General features: G+C 43.0%; 1 protein-coding gene across 4 annotated transcripts in view; it reads left to right on the top strand.

The window, feature by feature from the left end:
• Arhgap28 (Rho GTPase activating protein 28) overlaps positions 1 to 20,119 on the top strand; it is a 154,194-nt gene that overhangs the window by 100,472 nt on the left and 33,603 nt on the right. For all 4 annotated transcript variants that reach the window (XM_021217921.2, XM_029531603.1, XM_029531605.1 and 1 more), the window contains exons 3-5: positions 3,659 to 3,876; positions 13,720 to 13,809; positions 19,681 to 19,770. In XM_021217921.2, the coding sequence (XP_021073580.1) occupies positions 3,659 to 3,876; positions 13,720 to 13,809; positions 19,681 to 19,770 (398 nt within the window). The remainder of the gene's footprint in view (positions 1 to 3,658; positions 3,877 to 13,719; positions 13,810 to 19,680; positions 19,771 to 20,119) is intronic.

Below are 20,119 nucleotides of genomic sequence, written 5' to 3'. Positions count from 1 at the left end.
GGAAAAAAGACAGCATTTTCAACAAATGGTGCTGGCACAACTGGCGGCTATCATGTAGAAGAATGAGAATCGATCCATTCTTATCTCTTTGTACAAAGCTCAAGTCTAAGTGGATCAAAGACCTCCCCATAGAACCAGAGACACTGAAATTGATACAGTTCTGGAAGGTAGAAATTGAAAACCAGCAGCAGGGCTGTGCTCTCTAGAGCTGTTGGGAGCATCCTGCCGCTGCCACTGCTGCCACTGACGCCCTGCCGCTGCCACTGCCGCTGCTTTCCGGGGCTCTGTTGAAGCTGGCAGCCATTGGTGTGCCTTGGCTCCAGACTGGTCCAGGTGGTGGTAACTGTGTCTTTCTCTTTTCCAAAGGCGCCAGTGCTAACAACCAAAGGGCTCGCTCTGAGCCAGTGTGGCCTCACTGTAATTTGGTTCGGCTAGGTGTCTGTCTGGGGTTTTGCTTTGTCACACTTGGGATGGAGCCGAGGGACTTGTCCATGGCGTTCTGGTGCTCGGCTCCTCAGCTAGCCACTCAGCCTTTCTACGCGTGTATTTTAGAAGCTGTCCTTTCGTTCATTTCTAATTTTTATCTGTTTTGAAGTATATAAGAAGTAAATTGAAATTGAGTGTCTTTATGATATATGTTTTAATCAACACAGTCAACCCATAATTTACCTGTACATGACATTTTGTACCAAATAAGGCTGCACTCACCCATTGCCTCATGAGTTGGCAGTGGGCTTTGCCTATTGAAAGAGGACCAGGGTGGGGCCTGAGGACTGTGAACTCCGGCTTTGTCTTAGTTAGGGTTTTACTGCTGTGAACAGACATAATGACCAAGGCACCTCTTATAAATGACAACATTTAATTGGGGCTGGCTTACAGGTTCAGAGGTTCAGTTCATTATCATCAAGGCCTAAGCATGGCAGCATCCAGGCAGGCATGGTGCAGGAGGAGCTGAGAGTTCTACATCTTCATCTGAAGGCTGCTAGGAGAATACTGGCTTCCAGGAACGTAGGACGAAGGTCTTAAAGCCCATGCCCACAGTGACACACCCACTCTAACAAAGCCACACCCACTCTACCAGGGCCACACCTACTCTGACAAGGCCACACCCACTCCAACAGGGCCACACCTTCTAATAGTGCCACTCCCCAGGCCGAGCATATACAAAGCATAACAGGCTTTAATGAGTTGAGTAGAATGTGACACTGAGTAGGCTGTTGGGTATGTGGAGCCAAAATCAGTGGGGTGTTCTGGATTGATACATGTGACAGCTGGGAGTAGGAATGTGAGCCCGAATTCTTCATAGTTCAGCCAACGTGAATTATATTTGCGTCCGCCATGGATACTTCTAACACCTAGGAAAACATTCTAGCTATGTTCTGCCCCAGCGAAAGATTTGAGGCTTTAGACCATAATTACCCCAGATTTATGTAAACTTTGTTGCCCCCCCCCCCGCAACAACTGCCATTCTTTCATTATTCCTCATGTAAGTGGACAGAAACACAATCCAGCTTTTAGAACATTAGTATTCACTTATTTCTTTTTTTTAAAAAAGATTTATTTATTGTTATATGTAAGTACACTGTAGCTGTCTTCAGACACCCCAGAAGAGGGGATCAGCTCTCATTACGGATGGTTATGAGCCACCATGTGGTTGCTGGGATTTGAACTCAGGACCTTCGTAAGAGCAGTCAGTGCTCTTAACTGCTGAGCCATCTCTCCAGCCCCTCATTTGTATTTCTAACTTCATTCTGAGACTTGATAGTCTTGCCCAAGGCTTTGCCCTTCCAAGCCCTCCGGGTTTCAGTTCACCATAGCCCAAGTGTCATCACTTCACATCAAAGCTAAGACCAGCAACTCACCTTCCGTTTCTGTTAAAGGGACAGTTTACAGAGCAAGCAAATAAAAGCACAGTTGTAAATAAGATATTTACCAAGTTAGGGAATGGGACTCGGAGGGCGCATTCACCATGTCTGTTTATATACGGATGATGCAACAGTGCAAGCAGTGTTCAGGACTCGTAGGCTGAGACTTTGAGACGAGTTTACACATCAGTTGGGTCTACTCCCCAAGCAGTCCCCATTCCTGGTAAGCCTGCTTAGCGTAGTTCCCAATGATGCATGTGTAATGGACTTCTTGTGTGGGGGTATTATCCTGAATTCCTTTAGCTTTCATCCACTTTGTTTACATTAGCAGTTAATGTTCACAGATGAACCTTGGGGCTTGAATTGCTTTTAAAAAATGGACAGATTGCCACATGTGCAGAGTTTCAGGAAGGTGACCATCTCTTGACTCTTTTATTCCTGATTCTTTGCCAAATTCATCAGTAGTTTCTGAGAAAGTGTCTCGTGGCTCCATGTTATTTTTCTTGCTATCCCTATTGTGGGGTCGTCTTCTAATTGGGCATTGTGTTCTCTCTCAGGATGGTGGCTGTATACTGTGGCTCTGCCCTGATGGATCTCCAGGGGGAGGTGGAAGTGGAGGTGGATGTTTTTGGTATGCCTTTCACGGGCACTTCTTCATCTTGATGGGTGGCATGATGGCCAAGTGCCTACAGCAAATGATAAGAATCCTTGTTTCTATTGTGCTCCGGGCTGACTTATGTCCATTTCATTGGCCAGGGGATGCAAGGGGTCAGCAATATCATAGACACGTGGATTAGCAGAAGCAATGTATTAACTGTCAATCCCAGAGAAAAAAGGTCCATTATCTTCCAGGATCAAACGGAAGGCCATCCAGGACTTATACTCAAGCCGTAGATAGGAATCTAGACAGAAGGATTATGTATGTGTGGAACAAAGCCTTAACTGGTATGCAGGATTCAAACTAGTGTGTTTAAAGCAAGTTTCCACTTAGTGGGGTGAGTGTATGACAGAGCTGGGCTCAGCAGCAGGAGCTCTGTACAGTCCATCAGGAGAGTCTATTAAGTTGCCGTTGGGCATCCCACACAACATGGTCAGCAGGAGAGAAGGTAGAGCCAGTGAAGACACAGAAAGCTGAAATTCTGTCAGGGTGACTGAGCCCCACTTATGAGAGGAGAAAGTTAAGCCCGTATTCACTAGGGGTGCTGGAGCAGTGTTAGGCAGTGGGAATGCATGGCGCTCTTGGCTGAGGAGAAACTGAGGACGGGAGACAGCATTTACCAACGTCCGTCAGCTACTAAGGGGGTGGATATGAAGCTGCATTGGAGTGACCGGAAAAAAAAGCTGTTTGTGTCCTACCAACCCGTGCCTTCTCTGTTACACTTTTAAATCAAAACATCCAAATTTCATCTTCCTTTGAAATTAGTAGTCCCCACCCGGCTTGTCCTCAGTCCTCAGACGAGGTAAACTTCCTTCCATAGATGCGGCATCATCTTTGCTCTCCTGGGCAGCCTTTTATGACTTTGCTTATATAAAAAAACAGTGCAGACTTTCCATTCAATCTTTCATACGTTGTGCAGAAGAAAGACAATCTTAGCTGGTTGTGGTGGGGAGTGGTACCATCATAGAGGCAGGAAGATCATGAGTTTAAAGCCTTGTCTCAAAGCTACAACAGAAAGATAACTTTATATAGTTGATTGCTACATCTGACTATCTGATCTATAGAGCTGTAGCAACCTGTATCGTCATTTCTCTAGAAAAGGGCCCTAACCTGCCTTGCTCATGCTGTCTCCCAGAAGGAGAGCTTGAAGCGGAGTGGCTACAAGATGTGGGATTGTCAACTCTGATCTCTGGCAACGAAGAGGAAGACGGTAAAGCGCTCCTGTCTACGTTGACTCGGACCCAAGCCGCCGCGGTGAAGAAGAGATACAACACGTATACCCAGACTCTGAGGAAAAAGAATAAACAACCCGTCAGGGATGTCAGAGACATCTTCGGAGTCAGCGAATCTCCGGTATGTAAAAATATTTTTGTTCTCAGAAGACGTTTGCTGCAGTCTTGGGGTGAGAGGGTGTAGTAGAGATGGGAAAACACCTCAGATAAGGCTGGTCCATGTTAACTCTCGGAGGGAGCTAGAACCAACAGGTCTGCAGCATCCTGTACTCTGGAGCCTGAGTGATCAGTTGCCTTTACAGCTGCTTTCCCTGCAAACCAGGATTACTCCCTTCTGTGCTGAAGTTAGAGAGTAAGTAACTTCTTTGACAGTGGAGTGAACCTTTAGGGTTGGGAGTCTTAGGAGATTCTGTGCAAGGCACAGAGGCTCTAGGGAAATACCAAAGCTTGTACATGAGGCCAAGTGAGTGGTTTTAAATGGTAGTAGAGAAATGAATAGAGAATCTTTAGGTTTAGAAATTCCAATATGATAACAAAACAAAACAAAACTGGAAGCCACGAGAACCAATCAAATGGACAATTAAAAACAAACTGGGGAAGTGTAGTGGTTCTTGTGAGAAATGGCTGATGGCATTCCACCTTTACCATAGATGTTCTGTGGCCACAGTGCCCCTGCTGGTGCCAATTGTAACCCCACTCTCACATTTCTGTCAGCTTGACTAATGGTTCTTACAGTGTACTCTTCCTTGACTAATGGTTCTTCCAGTGTACTCTTCCTTGACTAGTAGTTCTTCCAGTGTACTCTTCCTTGACTAGTAGTTCTTCCAGTGTACTCTTCCTTGACTAGTAGTTCTTCCAGTGTACTCTCCCTTGACTAATGGTTCTTCCAGTGTACTCTCCCTTGACTAGTAGTTCTTCCAGTGTACTCTCCCTTGACTAATGGTTCTTCCANCAGTGTACTCTCCCTTGACTAATGGTTCTTCCAGTGTACTCTCCCTTGACTAGTAGTTCTTCCAGTGTACTCTCCCTTGACTAATGGTTCTTCCACTGTACTCTTCCTTCTCTCATTGCCCCATTTCTAAGTTGCATGGCACTTAAGTATTGTTTGGTACAACAGATATTTATCAGATGCATTCTGTGTGCACTATCCCAACAGATATTTATTGGATGCATTCTATGTGGGTGATTACCTTACCAGATGCTATGCAGAGAGGATTCATGAGACTTTGGGTTGATAAATACACAGAATTAAAGAAAGCTGATACTGTGCCACAGCACGGAGATTTAATTTAGTTAATGCATCTGACTTAGGATTCTTGTGTGTTCCATTGAAGTATCAGTCTTGACATAACTTAAGACACTAAGGATGGTAGGGAGTGTCTTAGGGTTGCTCTTTCTGTGAAGAGACACCACGCACGACCAAGGCAACTCTTATAAAGGAAAGCATTTAAGTGGAGCTGGCTTACAGTTTCAGAGGTATAGTCTATTATTATCATGATGGGGAACATGGTGGCATGCATGACCCAGGAGAAAAAGCTGAGGGCTACATTCTGATCTACAGGCTGAGGGTATGTAGGGGATGGGGAAATATATGCTGGACCTGGTGTGGGCTTTGAAGTCTCAAAGACCACCCCCAGCCACACACCTCCTCCAACAAGGCCACTCCTCTTCCAACAAGGCCACACCTCCTCTAACAAGGCCATGCCTCCTAATCCTTTTAATCTGTCTCAAATAGTACCACTCCCTGGTGACTAAGTCATCAAATAGGTGAGCCATGGTGGCCATCATGGGTAGCAATCATGGATGAAGTCTCCAATTAGAGTCATTTCAGGTTGTACCTTCTTTCTTAGATATATTTATCATAAAGAGTAGTTGCCAGGGAGCTTGCATATGCCTAGTTAATATACACAGCTGTGATAATATTACCCTGGAATAACACTGTCTTTCAGAACTTTCTAGAATGATAGCTATGGTCTATTTCTATTCTGTCTGATGTGACAGCCTCCAACACATTTGCAAAAGACAGTTTAACTGAATCTGAATTTTGTTTAACTTTAATTGATATAAATCAAAACAGTCACATATGACTTGTAGTTTATGTTTTGAAGAGCAGAGTTCTAAAGTCTTCTGTCATCTATTATGGTAATATACCTTGCTGTGAGTTCGATGACATTTGAACTTTCAACTTATTTGAAGTCTGTGTCTTTCAGGATGGAAGGATTGTTTTCTTCTCCGGCAGTGGAGTAAGGATAGATTCTGTACCCTGAAGGACTTTAGCTGTAGACTTTCTGGCAAGGATGTCTGCCAATGAAAAATTTGCCCTGATGGGTTCAATTCCCTGGGTTGCTTTTCTGTTGTTTCTGGGATCATATTGCAGTAGTCTTTAAATTTTTGCCTACCTGCATTCTTTACCAAATCTACTTCCGGCTACTTCAGACAGAGGTTGGGCTCTACTCCAGGAAACTGTGAAGTAGAATGGATCTATAGGCACATCCTGAATCCTGTTTGGAAAAGTGCTACCCATGGGCTCCTGCATGGCTGCTTGTTCTCCACCTGGTGGTATTCTGTTGGGAGTCTGAGGGACCTTTAGGAGGCAGGGGGCTGGTTGGTGGAAGTAGGTCAAAGGGCTAGACCTTTGAAGATTATGCCTACCCCTTCCTGGTTCGCCAAGAGACAAACAGACTCTCTGTGTGTTCCTACCACCCAGAGCTGACCTATTCCACAGTGCCTTTCCTTCCATGATGGGCTGAAACCATGAGGCCAAATCACTGTTTTTTCTTGGAATTGTTACAGTGAGAATGTGCTCACAGACATGGCAGTAATTACTACCTTAGACTGAACTAACAACTATACAAAACAGATGTAGAGCTTTTTGTGGCCAGCTCCTTCTTTGATTCTGACCCTCTCCGAAGGGACATCTATCTTTCAGTGCAAAAGTTTCTCTCAGGTGCAGCCTGCTATTAACTGTTTCTTCCAGGCAGGGCAGTGGGCCTAGTTCATCACACACAAGAGACCTCAGAACCCTTCTTTCTCTCTGCCTTATGTCTTCAGGTATCTCCCAGTTTCAGAGAGACATGGGAATGAGGGATGAGGTAAGGGGTGGGTAGCTGCAGGCAAAAGAAGAGCCAAGAAGCCCAGCGTTGAATATGCTGCTTGAAAACTCCAGGCTGTTCCTTATCAGACGGGTATAGGTCGCATACACCTGGTCTTTGAAAGAACACCTTTGGGGGATATTATGGTCTGATGCTTTCCCTAAAAGACTTCAGCATCTTCTGTGAATAAAGAAACTTGGAACCTTGTAAGGAATGCACTGGGACTCTTTCAACTTCCTGTTTTAACTGAACGACATAAATACCAATTTCCCCCATCCCCTTGCTCAGTTTCTGTCCTGGTTTGATCGGCCTCTCTTTCCTTCTTCTTTCATCCGCCCTCTTCCCTCCTTCATCCTCCCTCCCTCTGCTGCTTCTGGTTCTGTGTCCCCTCTTCACATTCCTTCTTTTCTCTTTCTCACTTTGGTCTTTTCCCCCTCTTTTCTTTTCTCTTTTTCTTTGGAGTCACATCGATTGAATATCCACCTATGATTTCCATTTCACTTCTTCAGTGCATTTCTTTTTAGTTATACATCCCTCCCATCTGAGAGCATGCATGTGTGCATACATGTTTGTCTGTCTGTCTGTGTGGCTGAATACATACATGTATGTTTTTGCATGCACATGTGTTTCCTTGCATATGTGTATCTGTGTGTGTATGTACATGCATGCACATGCATGTGTCTGTACATCTGTGTGCCCAAGTGCATGCATATGTGTTTGTATGTGTACTTGTATGCACGTGGGTACTATACTGTGCTATACTTGTAGAGGTCAGAGGACAACATCCATGATTTTTCTCCTAGCATGTGGATCCTGGGGAGTGAACTCAAGTTGTCAGCCTTGGCCACAGCCACCTTTACATGCTGAGCCAGCTCACTGTCCCTGAACCTCCATAAGAAGATTCTGCACTGATCTTAAACGTGGCTTTTTATCAGTGTACTTCACTGGTGAAGATATGAATTGAATAATTTGAAAATTAGATACTCAAACCGTATTAATTTTCTTAAAAGTTTTTCACATCAAATTCCAAGCTTAAATTCACCTTCTTTCAGAATTGCAATCTTCAGTCATCTGTCATGAGCTGTCCCTGGGAAGGCATCACAGTGAGCACTGCTCCTTCACTGAATAGAAATCGAAGCATTTTTATTTTTATTCTTGGCATTTGAAATTGTACCAGCTTCACCGTTTTGCAAAATTCATCATGTCTGCATTAAATGAAAATGTTGAGCACTAACAAATAGTTAAATACAAACCCTTTCGCTGGCACATGGCCTCCTGAGCACCTGTTGGAAGGTCTTTGGGATTGGACTCATCTCTGTGTCTCTTGATTCTTTTCTTTTCATTTCCAGGGGTTTGTTCGCTTGTTTGTTTATGTGTTTGGTTTGCATTCTTGAAAATCCCGTGAGCCTCGTTTGTGAAAGTCAGTCACTTGGCCATGGTTGAATTTGTACTTATAAATTTCATGAATTTTCAGCATTTAATACTCATTCGTCTGTGGAGAGTCTCCCTTCCCTCGATTTCTCTTTCATGAGAGTAATCTGTCGTTTGGTGTCCTTGGTTTTGTGCAAGGGGATTAAGCTCAGGGCTCACACAGGCCAGGGAAGCCACCCCATTCCTGCGTTCCCTCCCCCACTGCAATGACCAATTAGCTGTGTGAGGACAGCAGCTCAGAGCTTAGACTCCAAAGGCCTGCGCTTTTCTGTGAGCTGTTTCCTTCCAGGCCGTGTACTTATTTTTAGAGTCATTGTTTTCCATTTCCATTGTTACTGTTAAATCGATTGTCATCCCTGGCTGTGTATGTGCGCGTCTCAATGGAAGACGACATGGATTGCTCGTGATTACTGTGGTTAGTGCTTCTTACATAGCTGGGTGGATCTGCTCTCTCACCGAAACACCGAAATGTAAAGGACCTGTGACTATCGGTAGACAAGTGTGTCACCTGTCACATTTCTCTTTAAGTCACATGACATCGACAGTGACAAGATGCCTGAAGAACTCAGTTTCCTTTACAGGCAAAGCCAACTTCCCCTTTTGTACTTTTGTCCTTATCTGCCAAAAAGTCCCAGCTGAGGTGTAGTTCAACTGTCCAGCCATCCGTCCATCCATGGACACAACTTCCGAATCTGAGCAGCTAAGGCCCCGCCAGTGAAGGGCGCAGGCACCAGAGTTTGCTGTTCAGCATCCCAGCAGGGAAAGGCATTGTGTCACCCTTTACCAAGAAAAATGAGTTTCGGTTTTCACCACCTTTTTGAATTAGGTTGTGTTCCGAACTTTTTAAAATTTCTTTCTGAATGTGAGGGTTTGGGGCCAAGCGTTTAACTTCTGCTTTTTTGGCTCTTGTATCATTCTCCAGGTTGAGGATCTTCCAACATTATTGAGCTATTTTGGAGGTTTGGGGGCTCAGTATTGGTCTCCTCAGTTTTCCATGGTACCTTTTTCCAGGCTGGGAATTTCCCTACATTATGAAACTTTTTTTTTTCTTTTTAATCTTCCAGGAACTTCCTATGACTTCTTTTCTGCTGATGAAATGTGGAGTGCTTTCCAGATCTAAATTTTTAAGAGATACTGTATCTTCTGATGCTGGGTTTGATTGGCAGGGGAGGGAGACAATAGTGTGTATATGTGTGTATGTGTGTGTGTGTGTGTGTGTGTGTGTAGGTGTTCATGTGTATATGTATATGTGTGTGTGTGTTGTTCACTTGATCCAATTCTCTTGTACTGATTCACTAGTTACTTTAAAACCTAATTTGTTTTTCTCCTCCTTTTCAAAGGAATCTCTTATCTTTGCTAGAAACAGAAAACATGGTCAGGCAGGCTGAGGAGGAACGATTTTTATAGGCCCTAATACATTTTATGATTTCACTAAATAGGGAGTAAGTTAGTTTCCCAGTGCTGCCCTATAATAAAGGAATAAGGGTTTGGCTCTTGTTTTAGTACAGCCATGATATTCTAAGTCAAAAATGCCAAGCCCGCTCTGGGTGATTAGCACATGGTCTGTATGCAAAGGCGTTCGTTTCTCTAGGGTTTGGAAAACATGAATAAATATTCTTTTTAAAGAACATTTAAATGAGGAAGCCATTGATCTAATTGATCCCCAATTTCATAATTGATAAACACTTAGGTAAAAGGCAGAGCTAACTGGTAATCAGCACTACAGATATAGTCACTCAGTACGCCTCTGTGTACTGTATTATATATAGCTTGAGTGTACATGGGACTGCATGTATGGGACTGCATGGAACAGCACAGGAAATGCTGAGCTGAAGTACTAGATAGGGCTTTTTCTCTTTTTCAGTGGAGCTGGAGGTAGGTAGTCCCTCTCCTTGCCAGGAACTTAGCTTCCCTCTGTGCTTCTGTGCTGTCACCGCTCACAGCCCTTGCCAACGTGCCGACACGTCGGATGGACTGCCACAGGCACCGTGTTCACGTTCCTGGCAGTTCCTGGAATTGCTTCAATGGCTCTGTCCTTCCAACCTCAACTTCCCTGGAAATCCTTCTTGGGAGAATTCCAGATACCTCCTGGCTCAGAGCTACACCATCCTTAGCTTCAAAGGAACCTGAGGTGCTGGGGTTTTGGTTTTTTGTTTTCCTCTTTAATTAGACATAGAACTTCTGGGGAGAAAAAAGTCAAGATACTGTTTATGAATACAGCAGACTGGGGATTAGAAAGGCAGCTGACAGTGCCTTCTACAAAGAAAAATGCACATTTTCATCTGTAGAATTTAATCTGATCTCAATATTGATAGGCAAATGGCTAACTGCAGGTATGACTGGATATGCAGCCATAGCTATGGCTGTCTCTCTCAGACTTTGTGATTGTATAGCTATGATTCATAACCCATGATTGGCTGCACAGGTCAATTCTGTGAGTCTGACTAAAATCAGAGAGGTCATTTCTTTGCTAAAATGCAGTTTAATTTTTTCCTCAGGATTCAAATGATTTTTGTTAGATACCAGGTCATTTTCATAAAAAGGTCGGGATGCAGGTCTGAATGAAGAAACAATGTCAGTTATCCCTGGCGGGGCTGGGGGGTGGTCTTTGGTAAGGTAAAGGAAGTTGGGCATCAGGAGGTTTGCAGAAGGAATCAGGCAAACTTGGGGGAGAATGTTTATTTACTTTGAAACAATGAAGAAAAAGAGACTCGAACTAAGGCATAAATAAACTGGTAGTTTATGTATACATGTGATGCTCCTACACATCCCACTTGAGGGCAAGTCTTTTGTTGCCTTCCTCCTCTCATCCAATAGTACTTTAGTTCTCCTCAATAGACCTATAGCAGTTCTCTTGTTTTCTAAGGGTAAATACCATGTGTGAGGCACACTTGAGTGTGTATGCATGTGCTGGAGACACACTTGAGTGTGTATGTATGATGTAGGAGGCACATGTGAGTGTGCATGTCTGATGTAGCAGGCACTCCTGATTCAGTGTACATGTTAGTCGACCATGGGACATCTGGGCTGTAAAGGAGAAGAGAATGACTTGATGTCTGCTCCATGTAGAACTGGTGTTTTGCTTGCATTCTCCCATTCTCTGTCATGCAATCCAGAATAACGTGACAGTGGTGTCTGCTTTGGCCCTTAGGCTGGACAGCTGCCCCAGAAGAACGTAGCCCACTTCACTTGGGTGCCTCTCAGACTATACATAGCCGCAGACAGCTGTCAATACTCAGGCAGAGAATGGCTCTGGGTGGCCTCTCCGTTGAGAAACGCTTTGCCGTCAACTGTCCTGTGACTCGCTCTCTTACCCCTTCTGTTCTTCTTTCGACTTGTCCGCTTGTCTGATCTTTACAGGATTTCTTTTTTGCTTGAAAGCAGTGTGACGCGATTCTTTGGGTCAGAATGCCTATAACACTACCAACCAGTTTCCCAGGAATTTCTATCCACTTCTGAAGGTTGGTGGACCAGTGTGTGGGATCCAGTGCCATTTGGGATCTGTTTTGTTGTTTTAGAGACCTGCTTTTCTAAAGCTTAGACTGGCCTCCAGTGTGCTATGTCACTAAGGATGGCCTTGAGATCCCAGTCCCCTGCCTCTGCAGACCGTGGTGCCCTTTGTAGATCTGTCCTTATAAAGATATATTCTATCAGCAAGTGACAGGGCATGACTGGGGGGGGGGTGCTCACTCTTCATCCTGAACCACTTCCTGCACTGCCTCATGAGCGGTGTCTCCACTTACAAACTGGTGTTTTGTTTTGTTTTGTTTCCCACTAGGTGCATTGTGGGGAGGCTTATGAAAACAGTGGTTTCTAGGCTCTGACAGAACAGCTTTTGATTTCTGTGATGTCAAGTATGTTTAGTTTTTCAGAAAGTTGATTCAGCCATAGAATATGATATTTATTTCTTACTGGGATGATGCCTTTTTGAGAAAATTGCAAAGTCTTGGAAGTTATTCTGCATGAGCTCTACAAAGCCAGCGTCCTTGGCAAATAGAAACCTTAGCTGCCTATACACTTCAGCCATCATGAAAACCGGTGACTCCAGTAGCCTGTAGGTGGGGATGAAATATATGGCTCAGTATTATGAGTTTATGAAGTTCTCAGCCTAATACCAATTTCTTAATTGGATTAAAAAAAAAGATTTGCCTCCTCTTGATATGAATATATAAACTATTGTGGCATGCAACCATACATCCAGTTTTGTTTATTTGTTACTTATTCATATATACATCGAGGTTTTATTCAGTCATAAATACATAGAATTGAGTCCTTTACAGGAAACAGGTGGAAGATGAAGATTATAGTGTTATATGAAATAGGCCAGATTCATAAAGACAAATATCAAGTATTTTCTGTAAGTTCAGTTTTGAAGCCGCATGCGTTTATTCGTCAGCTGTGTCCTGACAGGGTTAGGTTTTACCTTTGGCTTTAAAGGCTCAAGGTGGGAAGGCCAAGGCTGACATGGCAGCCAAACATCAATCTGCCAAAATTCATCTTTCAGTTCTGCTCCTCTTAGCATTGAGGAGATTGCATAGATTCGTAGGACATGTGCTACCCAGGAAACACATCCGTGTCCCCAGAGTAGCACAAAGGGTAGCTGCTCTTTGCTGCTTTGTGGGGTCTTCTTTATCCCACCCTTTTCCTCCCTGGTTTCACCCCCTAACATTAGATAGGAGAGAAACAAGGATAGAAGGGAGAGACACTCCTGAATCTAATTTCTTTCCAGCAACCACCCACCCTGCCTCTCTGGGCCCGTGTATCTATGCACCGAATGAAAAGTCCTCGGAATTTCAAATGTCACACAATCACAGAAATTATCTGCAGCTGGTGAAACCATGCCTCTGCTAGAACATGAGGCAAATCGTGGTCAGCTACTGTAAACAATCTGAAGCAGCCCCATATCCCACACCTGGGGTTAAAATGAAAGTACATTCTTATAATACTGCTGTGTTTTTTAAAGAGACCAAAAATCCAGAATTCTCAAAAATGTCACAACAAAGTGCCTGGTCCCCTCTGTTGTAGAAAGATCTCTTAAGCTTCCTGAACACGCCTCCAAATAGAATTTTATTTTCTTCTTGCTGGATATAACCATCACACAGTAACACTGAGTCTTTTGGAGGACAGCATCATAGAACGAAATCATGATATCCAAATACTCAAAGAAGAAAAGAGAACACAGGCAGGCAGCTGGCAGTGCCCGGCTTTGGAGTAGTTCTGTTGTGGTTCATGGTATTTGGTAAAATCATTGATGAATTGGTAAGTGCCCTATAAACACAGGTAGCCATGAACTCTGCAAGTCTTGGTGTAGTTATATGAATCACATGTAAGCATGTTTGTATGAATATGAGCTCTGATGTAATATGTAATAAAGTATATGGCCATGTTTGCATCAATGAGCTGGAGAAAATGATTTTCACTTTTTTTTTTTTTTTCTGTAGCCCAATGATTCTTGTGAGCATGCTACTCAGTTGGATGGTACCAAGGAAGAAAAAGATCTGCCAGGAGTTACCAAGACAAGCAGACCTCTGGTAAGTTATGGGGGTGGGGAGGGGTGGGGATATGGATGAAGCCATTTTAAAGATAGCCATGCCGAACTTTAAAATGGTGCAGTGTGGTTGAAGTGGTTGCATCTGTTAACATACCTGATCAGTCTCTACTTCTCATCAGTTTCTCTTAAGAAAAACATTCAGCAGTGAACCAGCCCAAGTTAATAGGTAAATATGAAGCTATACATTCTATAAAAAGAGACATGCAACTTAGTTATCACTTAGAGGTGGAATTTCCTTTCTTCTCCCTTCTTTCCCTCTCCTTGACTGTTCCCCACCTTCTGTAGTCACTCCTGATCACCACTCATTCCCACAAAGGAAGAGCCCAGGGAGATGGGGTAACAGCCAAGGCTCCATTTCTGTTGAGCCTAGAACGCTGGCTCCGTTTACAGCTTTTTGGAGCTTTTCACATATGTGTGTCTACTTGCGGTACATTCATAGTGTGTGTGGGTGGATTGCAAACTAATGCTGTGTGAGAGAGGCCAGACAAAACATTAAACTACTATAAAAATACATGAAGCAGGTGATAACACACAGCGAGAGCAAGGCCATCAATGACTTTCTGGGGACCAGGATAAAGGAAGGAGGAAAGGACATATTCCCCCCTCCCCCAGAGGGCATGAGCACATTTTAGGGTGCTGGCAACATTTACCATCTTGACTGTAGTAATGGCTGATTCCATAGGATCTAAGTTTGGACAAAATTTTTAATTAATTTCATCAAATTATGGGCTTTCTATACATAATCACAGAGTTTAGTTGTGCAATCAATTACACATCAGCTGTATCTCAACCAACTGGTTACACGCCAGCCCATAGTAAGTCTTACAAGTTCATTGGTAGCCCAGATATTTACTTTGCAGACCACTGTTTACAGAGCATTAATGGCCATCCATATTCCATACGCTTGATCTTTGACTGACTCACAGATGGCACTATGATTGGATACTTATAAAGGATTTACAATCCGGCTGCTATCATCGGAATCCTAGTCTACAGATCACCTCTCATAGAGATAAAAGAAGACATGTCTCATATGTTCAGTCCACACAGATGAAGTATTTATTGAAGAGGTTAGTGTCAGTCTAGTTTACTGCAGGTGTCTTAGGTGAAAAATCAAATCCAGCGCCTGTCATTGATTCATAACTCACTGCAAAATACAACTGTGCCATCTGTTCCAAGTCACCAGTGGCATCTGTGTGTGTGTTTCCTGTGGAAGAAAATCTAAGGAACCTTGACTTAAACATGTAGGAGTTTGTTTTAATCACAGATTAAGAAACTGATGATTAACATCCCCCTCGCTCCCCCCCAAAAAAAAAAACCCCCAAAACTCAGCAGTTGCAAACAGCACAGTGGTGACTTTAGCATGGGAACCGACTCCTTCAGCTGGTGGGTTAAATCCTTGTCCCAACCCTGTGTTGAAGAAACCAAGCCGATGTCCCCAGGAGCATTGGCCACCTACCTGTATTCAATAAATCTTCCATTTTCCTGGAAATGGAAACCTGCACAGTAGTATTTCTCTTATTCTCCGCAGTTAGACCAAAGCGTCCTTCCTAGCTAGAGGGATTTTCTTTTAGTTGCTTAGACACTATTCTCTTAAAAATAAGTTATCTGGGTTTCTCATTTAAACATTTGGTTTTATTTCATGGGTCTTGTGAACTTCTAGTTTATTCTGGAGTCTGAACTTTGACAAAGATCTTGATTTTATTTCATCTATTCTGGTCATGCTCAGTGTGTCTGAGGGCTGCTTTCTCTCTCTAATCTTTGGAGATTTTCTTCTGTTGTATCTTGGGTTAACTTTTCTCCTCAGTTCCTGTGGTTTGTCTTTCTAGGACACAAATCATTGCATAGTTGTTGCTTTGCTTGAATCATATGTTACTACTTGCTAAATTTTACCTCACATCAGTCTCCTGGCCAAGTATTTTATATTTTTTTTCAACATTGTGTTTCAAATTAGTGCATATTTTCTTGGTCATAATTATATGATTATTTAGGTGTCCATCTCTTCATGTAGATTTCAGAAAACGTATTCGAATTTCCCAAGACAAAAACTTCATTTTAAATTCGTATACCCATTTTCACAGTGATATGTTCTGAGGGAGACTGGCCCCTTAAGTCTTTTGAAGATACAAGTTAAGTTATATGTATGCCTTCTTGAAACTGACCCCCAATTTACAAATCATACTTAACACTTTAGGTGTGTCATTCAACTAGTTGCTTCCCAGAAAGTCAGTCAGTGTGAGCTAGAAAATGCCCATCACTACTCAAAGGCTCTCCTGCCTTGTCACTGGACGCTCCTTCTTGCAAACAAACAAACAAACATACACTGTGATAACTGACATTTTTGCTCGTTTTCATCTCCATTGAAGTAGAGTTTTATACACAAGACTGGTTTTGTATTTGCTTTATTTCCCTCATAATTAGAATTTTAAGATCAACCAACTTGTTACATATACTCTTGTAGAACACAATATTCCACTTTATAACAATGCCTCCTGTTGCTGTTTCCATTTGCCTGATGATGGATGTTTGGATTTCTTCCAGTTTGGACAATTATTATGAGCAATGCTGTCATGAACATTCATGTAGCTAACGGGTGTGTGCTCATGTTTTTATAGAGTAAAAAGCCCACATAATTCAGATGGTTGCCAAACACTAGACACACACAGCATCAGCACACACATCAACAATGCACACAGCGTATCAGCACACAGAGTATCAGCACACAGAGTATCAGCACACACAGCATCAGCACACACACAGCATCAGCACACACACAGCATCAGCACACACAGCATCAGCACACACACAGCATCAGCACACACACAGCATCAGCGCACATAGCATCAGCGCACACAGAATCAGCGCACACAGACAGCATCAGTGCAGGGGACTGGAGCACTCCCACTGGTGGCAGCTGTAGTCTTCTGGTTGAGGTTCCAGTGATTGGAGCCCCTCTGGTCAAGTCTGTGATCTTAGAGTGTGTTCTTGTCTGCTTTTCAGACCTCCCACAACCCACTCACCTCAGCTAAGCCAAGGGAAGCTACCACACACCCCCTCCCCCAGGGAGGTCTCAGTAGGTACTGCTCCTGTAAGGTCTGGAGCAGAGCTGGAATGGATTGACTTTTCAATTGATTCCTGTAGGAAATCATTGCGTTTCCTCCGTAGCTAAGTGGATTTAGTTTCCTCAGAGGTAGAATTGTTTCTGCATTCGTGGCACTTAGCTTTAAGGTGTGTAGAGTGGGCGGGAGCAGGCAAGGCCTCCCCAGATGCAAAATCAGAGAGGAAGGAGCTGTCTCACTTCCTGTAAAGCTGGATCTCCTTGGTTCTCTCTCTAGCTCCTTTCCCTGTGACCCCTGAGATCCCTCAGAGCCCACGTGCCCCCAAGGCACTCGGTTTATTTTATTTAGATAATACGCTTTACATTTTTCTCTAGTTATATTTAAGGGCTATGTATTTAAGCTTAGCATCTGTGTTTGCAAGTATTCTTAATTATTTCCTGCATCTGCCCCCTTATTTGTTCGTTCTTTATTATTATCTTGTTTTTCCTCATCTTTTCCTAGAAATGCTCCTTTATGCTAGTTAATTTAAAAAATAAATGTCTGTGTATGGGTGTATGCCTACAAGGTATGTTTGTATACTGTGTGTATGCCTGGTGGTCTGAGAATCCAGAAGAGGCCATCAGACTCCTTGGGGCTGAAGTTACAGATGTTTGTAAGCCACCTTGTGGGTGCCTGGACTTGACCTCGGGCCCTCTGAAGGAGCAGCCAGCACCCTTAACCATGAATCCTTCTGCAAAGTCTTCTTGTGCTTTGACAGCTGATATTTCTCTTGCTGTCTGCTTTCCAACTAGAACTTGCTGTCAGTTGTTCTACGGTGGAACTCTTTGCTAAACTAACTCCAGGTCTGCGGACAATTGGATCCCTGTAAAATAATCTGCCATTTGCAGCGATTTTGGTGGGAGGAGGGGCAGATGTTATTCTCCCACCTTGATTGACTTCCTTCAGCTGGTTCTTGAGTTCCTTCTGTTTGTTTTAAAAGTTCTGTTTTATCTATATCTGTTTGTCTATCATCTATCTATCTATCTATAACCTATCAGTCCATCCATCTATCATCAATCTATCCAGCCATCATCTATTTATCTAATTATCTGTCTGCCTACTTATCATCGGTGTATCTATTATTGATCTACCTCTGTCTATCATCTATCCGTTCTTTCTACCTATTATCTCTATCATCATCATCTGTCATCTATCTACTCATCCATTCTGTCTATATCTATTTACCTAAGATGTCTATTTATTTATCTGTCCATCTATTCTCAGTCTACTTATCTATTATCTAGTTACCCATTCTTTCTGTCATCTTTATCATCTGTCTGCTTATCTATTATCTATCTATTCATCTATTCTGTCTATTTATGTATCATATATATATATATATACATATATATATATTATATTTATCTAACCTCTATTATCTGTCTGTAATCCATTGACCCATTCATTCTCTATCAATCATTCTATCTATCTATCTATCTATCTGTCTATCTATCTATCTGATTTACTTATTTACTTATTTATTTTTGGCCAATAAGGTCTCACATAGCCCAGGCTGGCTTCAAACTCTCTATGTAGCCGAGGATGAGCTTGAACTCCTTATCCTCCCGCCTCTCTCCACCAAGGGCTGGGATCACGGGCGTGCCGTGCATCACTGCACCGGCTGCTTTGCTCAGTGCTAAAGGAATTTAGAGCATCTGGAGAGAATAGGGTCAAATGAAACGACAAGTGAATTTTTTTTTTTAAGTATTTTGTTTTTTGTAGTTCTCAAGTGTATCCAATTTTATCTCATTTCTTAAGAAAATTCACACCTTCATTTTAGTAGTTATGGTATACAGTAGCAAAAAAAAAAGCTCAAATCTCTCTAGCTATATCAATAAAAAATGTGGTACCATGGCAGGTGAATTCTACAAGAAAAGAATTAGTCATATAGTTTGCTGAGGAAAAGAAAAGTAGTTTTCATTTACATTCAGATTTAGAATGAGAAGTTCTGTTCTGACAGGGCAGCCACATGGACATGGTCAGATTTGATCCTCAGTATCTGCTGCCCTTAGATACGTGGTCCCTAGTTTTACCCACTGTCCTTACCTGTACAGAGCGCGTGGCAGCTCCATGGCGCCTCTGTGGTCTTCTCACAAGCAGATTGAGGAGATGTGTGTGTGTGTGTGTGTGTGTGTGTGTGTGTATATGTGTGTGTATATATATATATATATATATATATACACATACATATACATATACACACATACATATATATACATACACATATATACACATACACACACATATATTTTATTTAAAACATGTCTTACTTTGTACCCAGGCTGTTATCCAATTGACAGTCATCCTGATTCAGCCTCTGGAGTGCTGGGATTAAAACCACCACATCTAGATCTATTCCTATTGCTCAGGAAACTAATCTGCCTTGGTTACCCCAGAAAGCGTTGGATAGGTTATACTTGTGCCTATTGCCCACATTTGCTGCATGATTCCTCTTAGTGCCTCGTTTTTTTAAATTTAATACCTAGCTTTCTAGTCATATACTGAGATAATGTTGGGACCAGGGGAGCATGTGGCAGGTAGTAGCAGTGTCTGTTGCAGATGTCAGCCTCTACCAGAGGGCCTGGCATTCAGGGTCTCACGGTGGCATGGCATGAATGGCCATGTGCACCTGTGCATACCCGAACAGTGGTAACTTCACACCTGTTACACGCATCTCCTGTGGGCAATGGACAGCGCAGACACACTGGAAAGTAATTCCGGAGTAAGAATGGGTCTTTTGTTTCTCTGTTTAGCCAGACGATGCTTCTCTCAACAGTACCACCCTATCCAATGGTGCCCAGGATGAAGAAGGTGGTTTTGTGGCCCTTCAGAGTGGTTCTGTGGTAAGTAAGTCTTTGATATCCCCACAGTTGCATGTTAGGACAGCAATGTCAAGAAGGGAAGGAGAAAAGCCACTTCTTCAAGAAGGATTAAGAAAGCGTGAACTAGGATTGCAAATAGCTGCCCACCAGCCTTCTGGCAACTGGAAGAATGCTCAAGAACTAAGGAATAGATAGATCTTCCTTTTGCCAAGCCTGCTAGGATGGGCTTGTACTCGCAGCTGCATAGGAGACTGAAGGCAGGTGTTGGCAGCTTAGTGAGACCCTGTGCCAAAAATGTTAGAAAAAGGGACAGGGGGTGGGGGAGGAGATGCAGAAAGTGTTTGCTGTGTAAGTGTGCAGACTAAGTTTA

This window comes from Mus pahari, chromosome 18, assembly GCF_900095145.1.
Source record: "Mus pahari chromosome 18, PAHARI_EIJ_v1.1, whole genome shotgun sequence".
Classification (NCBI taxonomy): domain Eukaryota; kingdom Metazoa; phylum Chordata; class Mammalia; order Rodentia; family Muridae; genus Mus; species Mus pahari.
The sequence above is the reverse complement of the archived record's forward strand: the minus strand, read 5'-3'. Positions and strand labels throughout refer to the sequence as shown.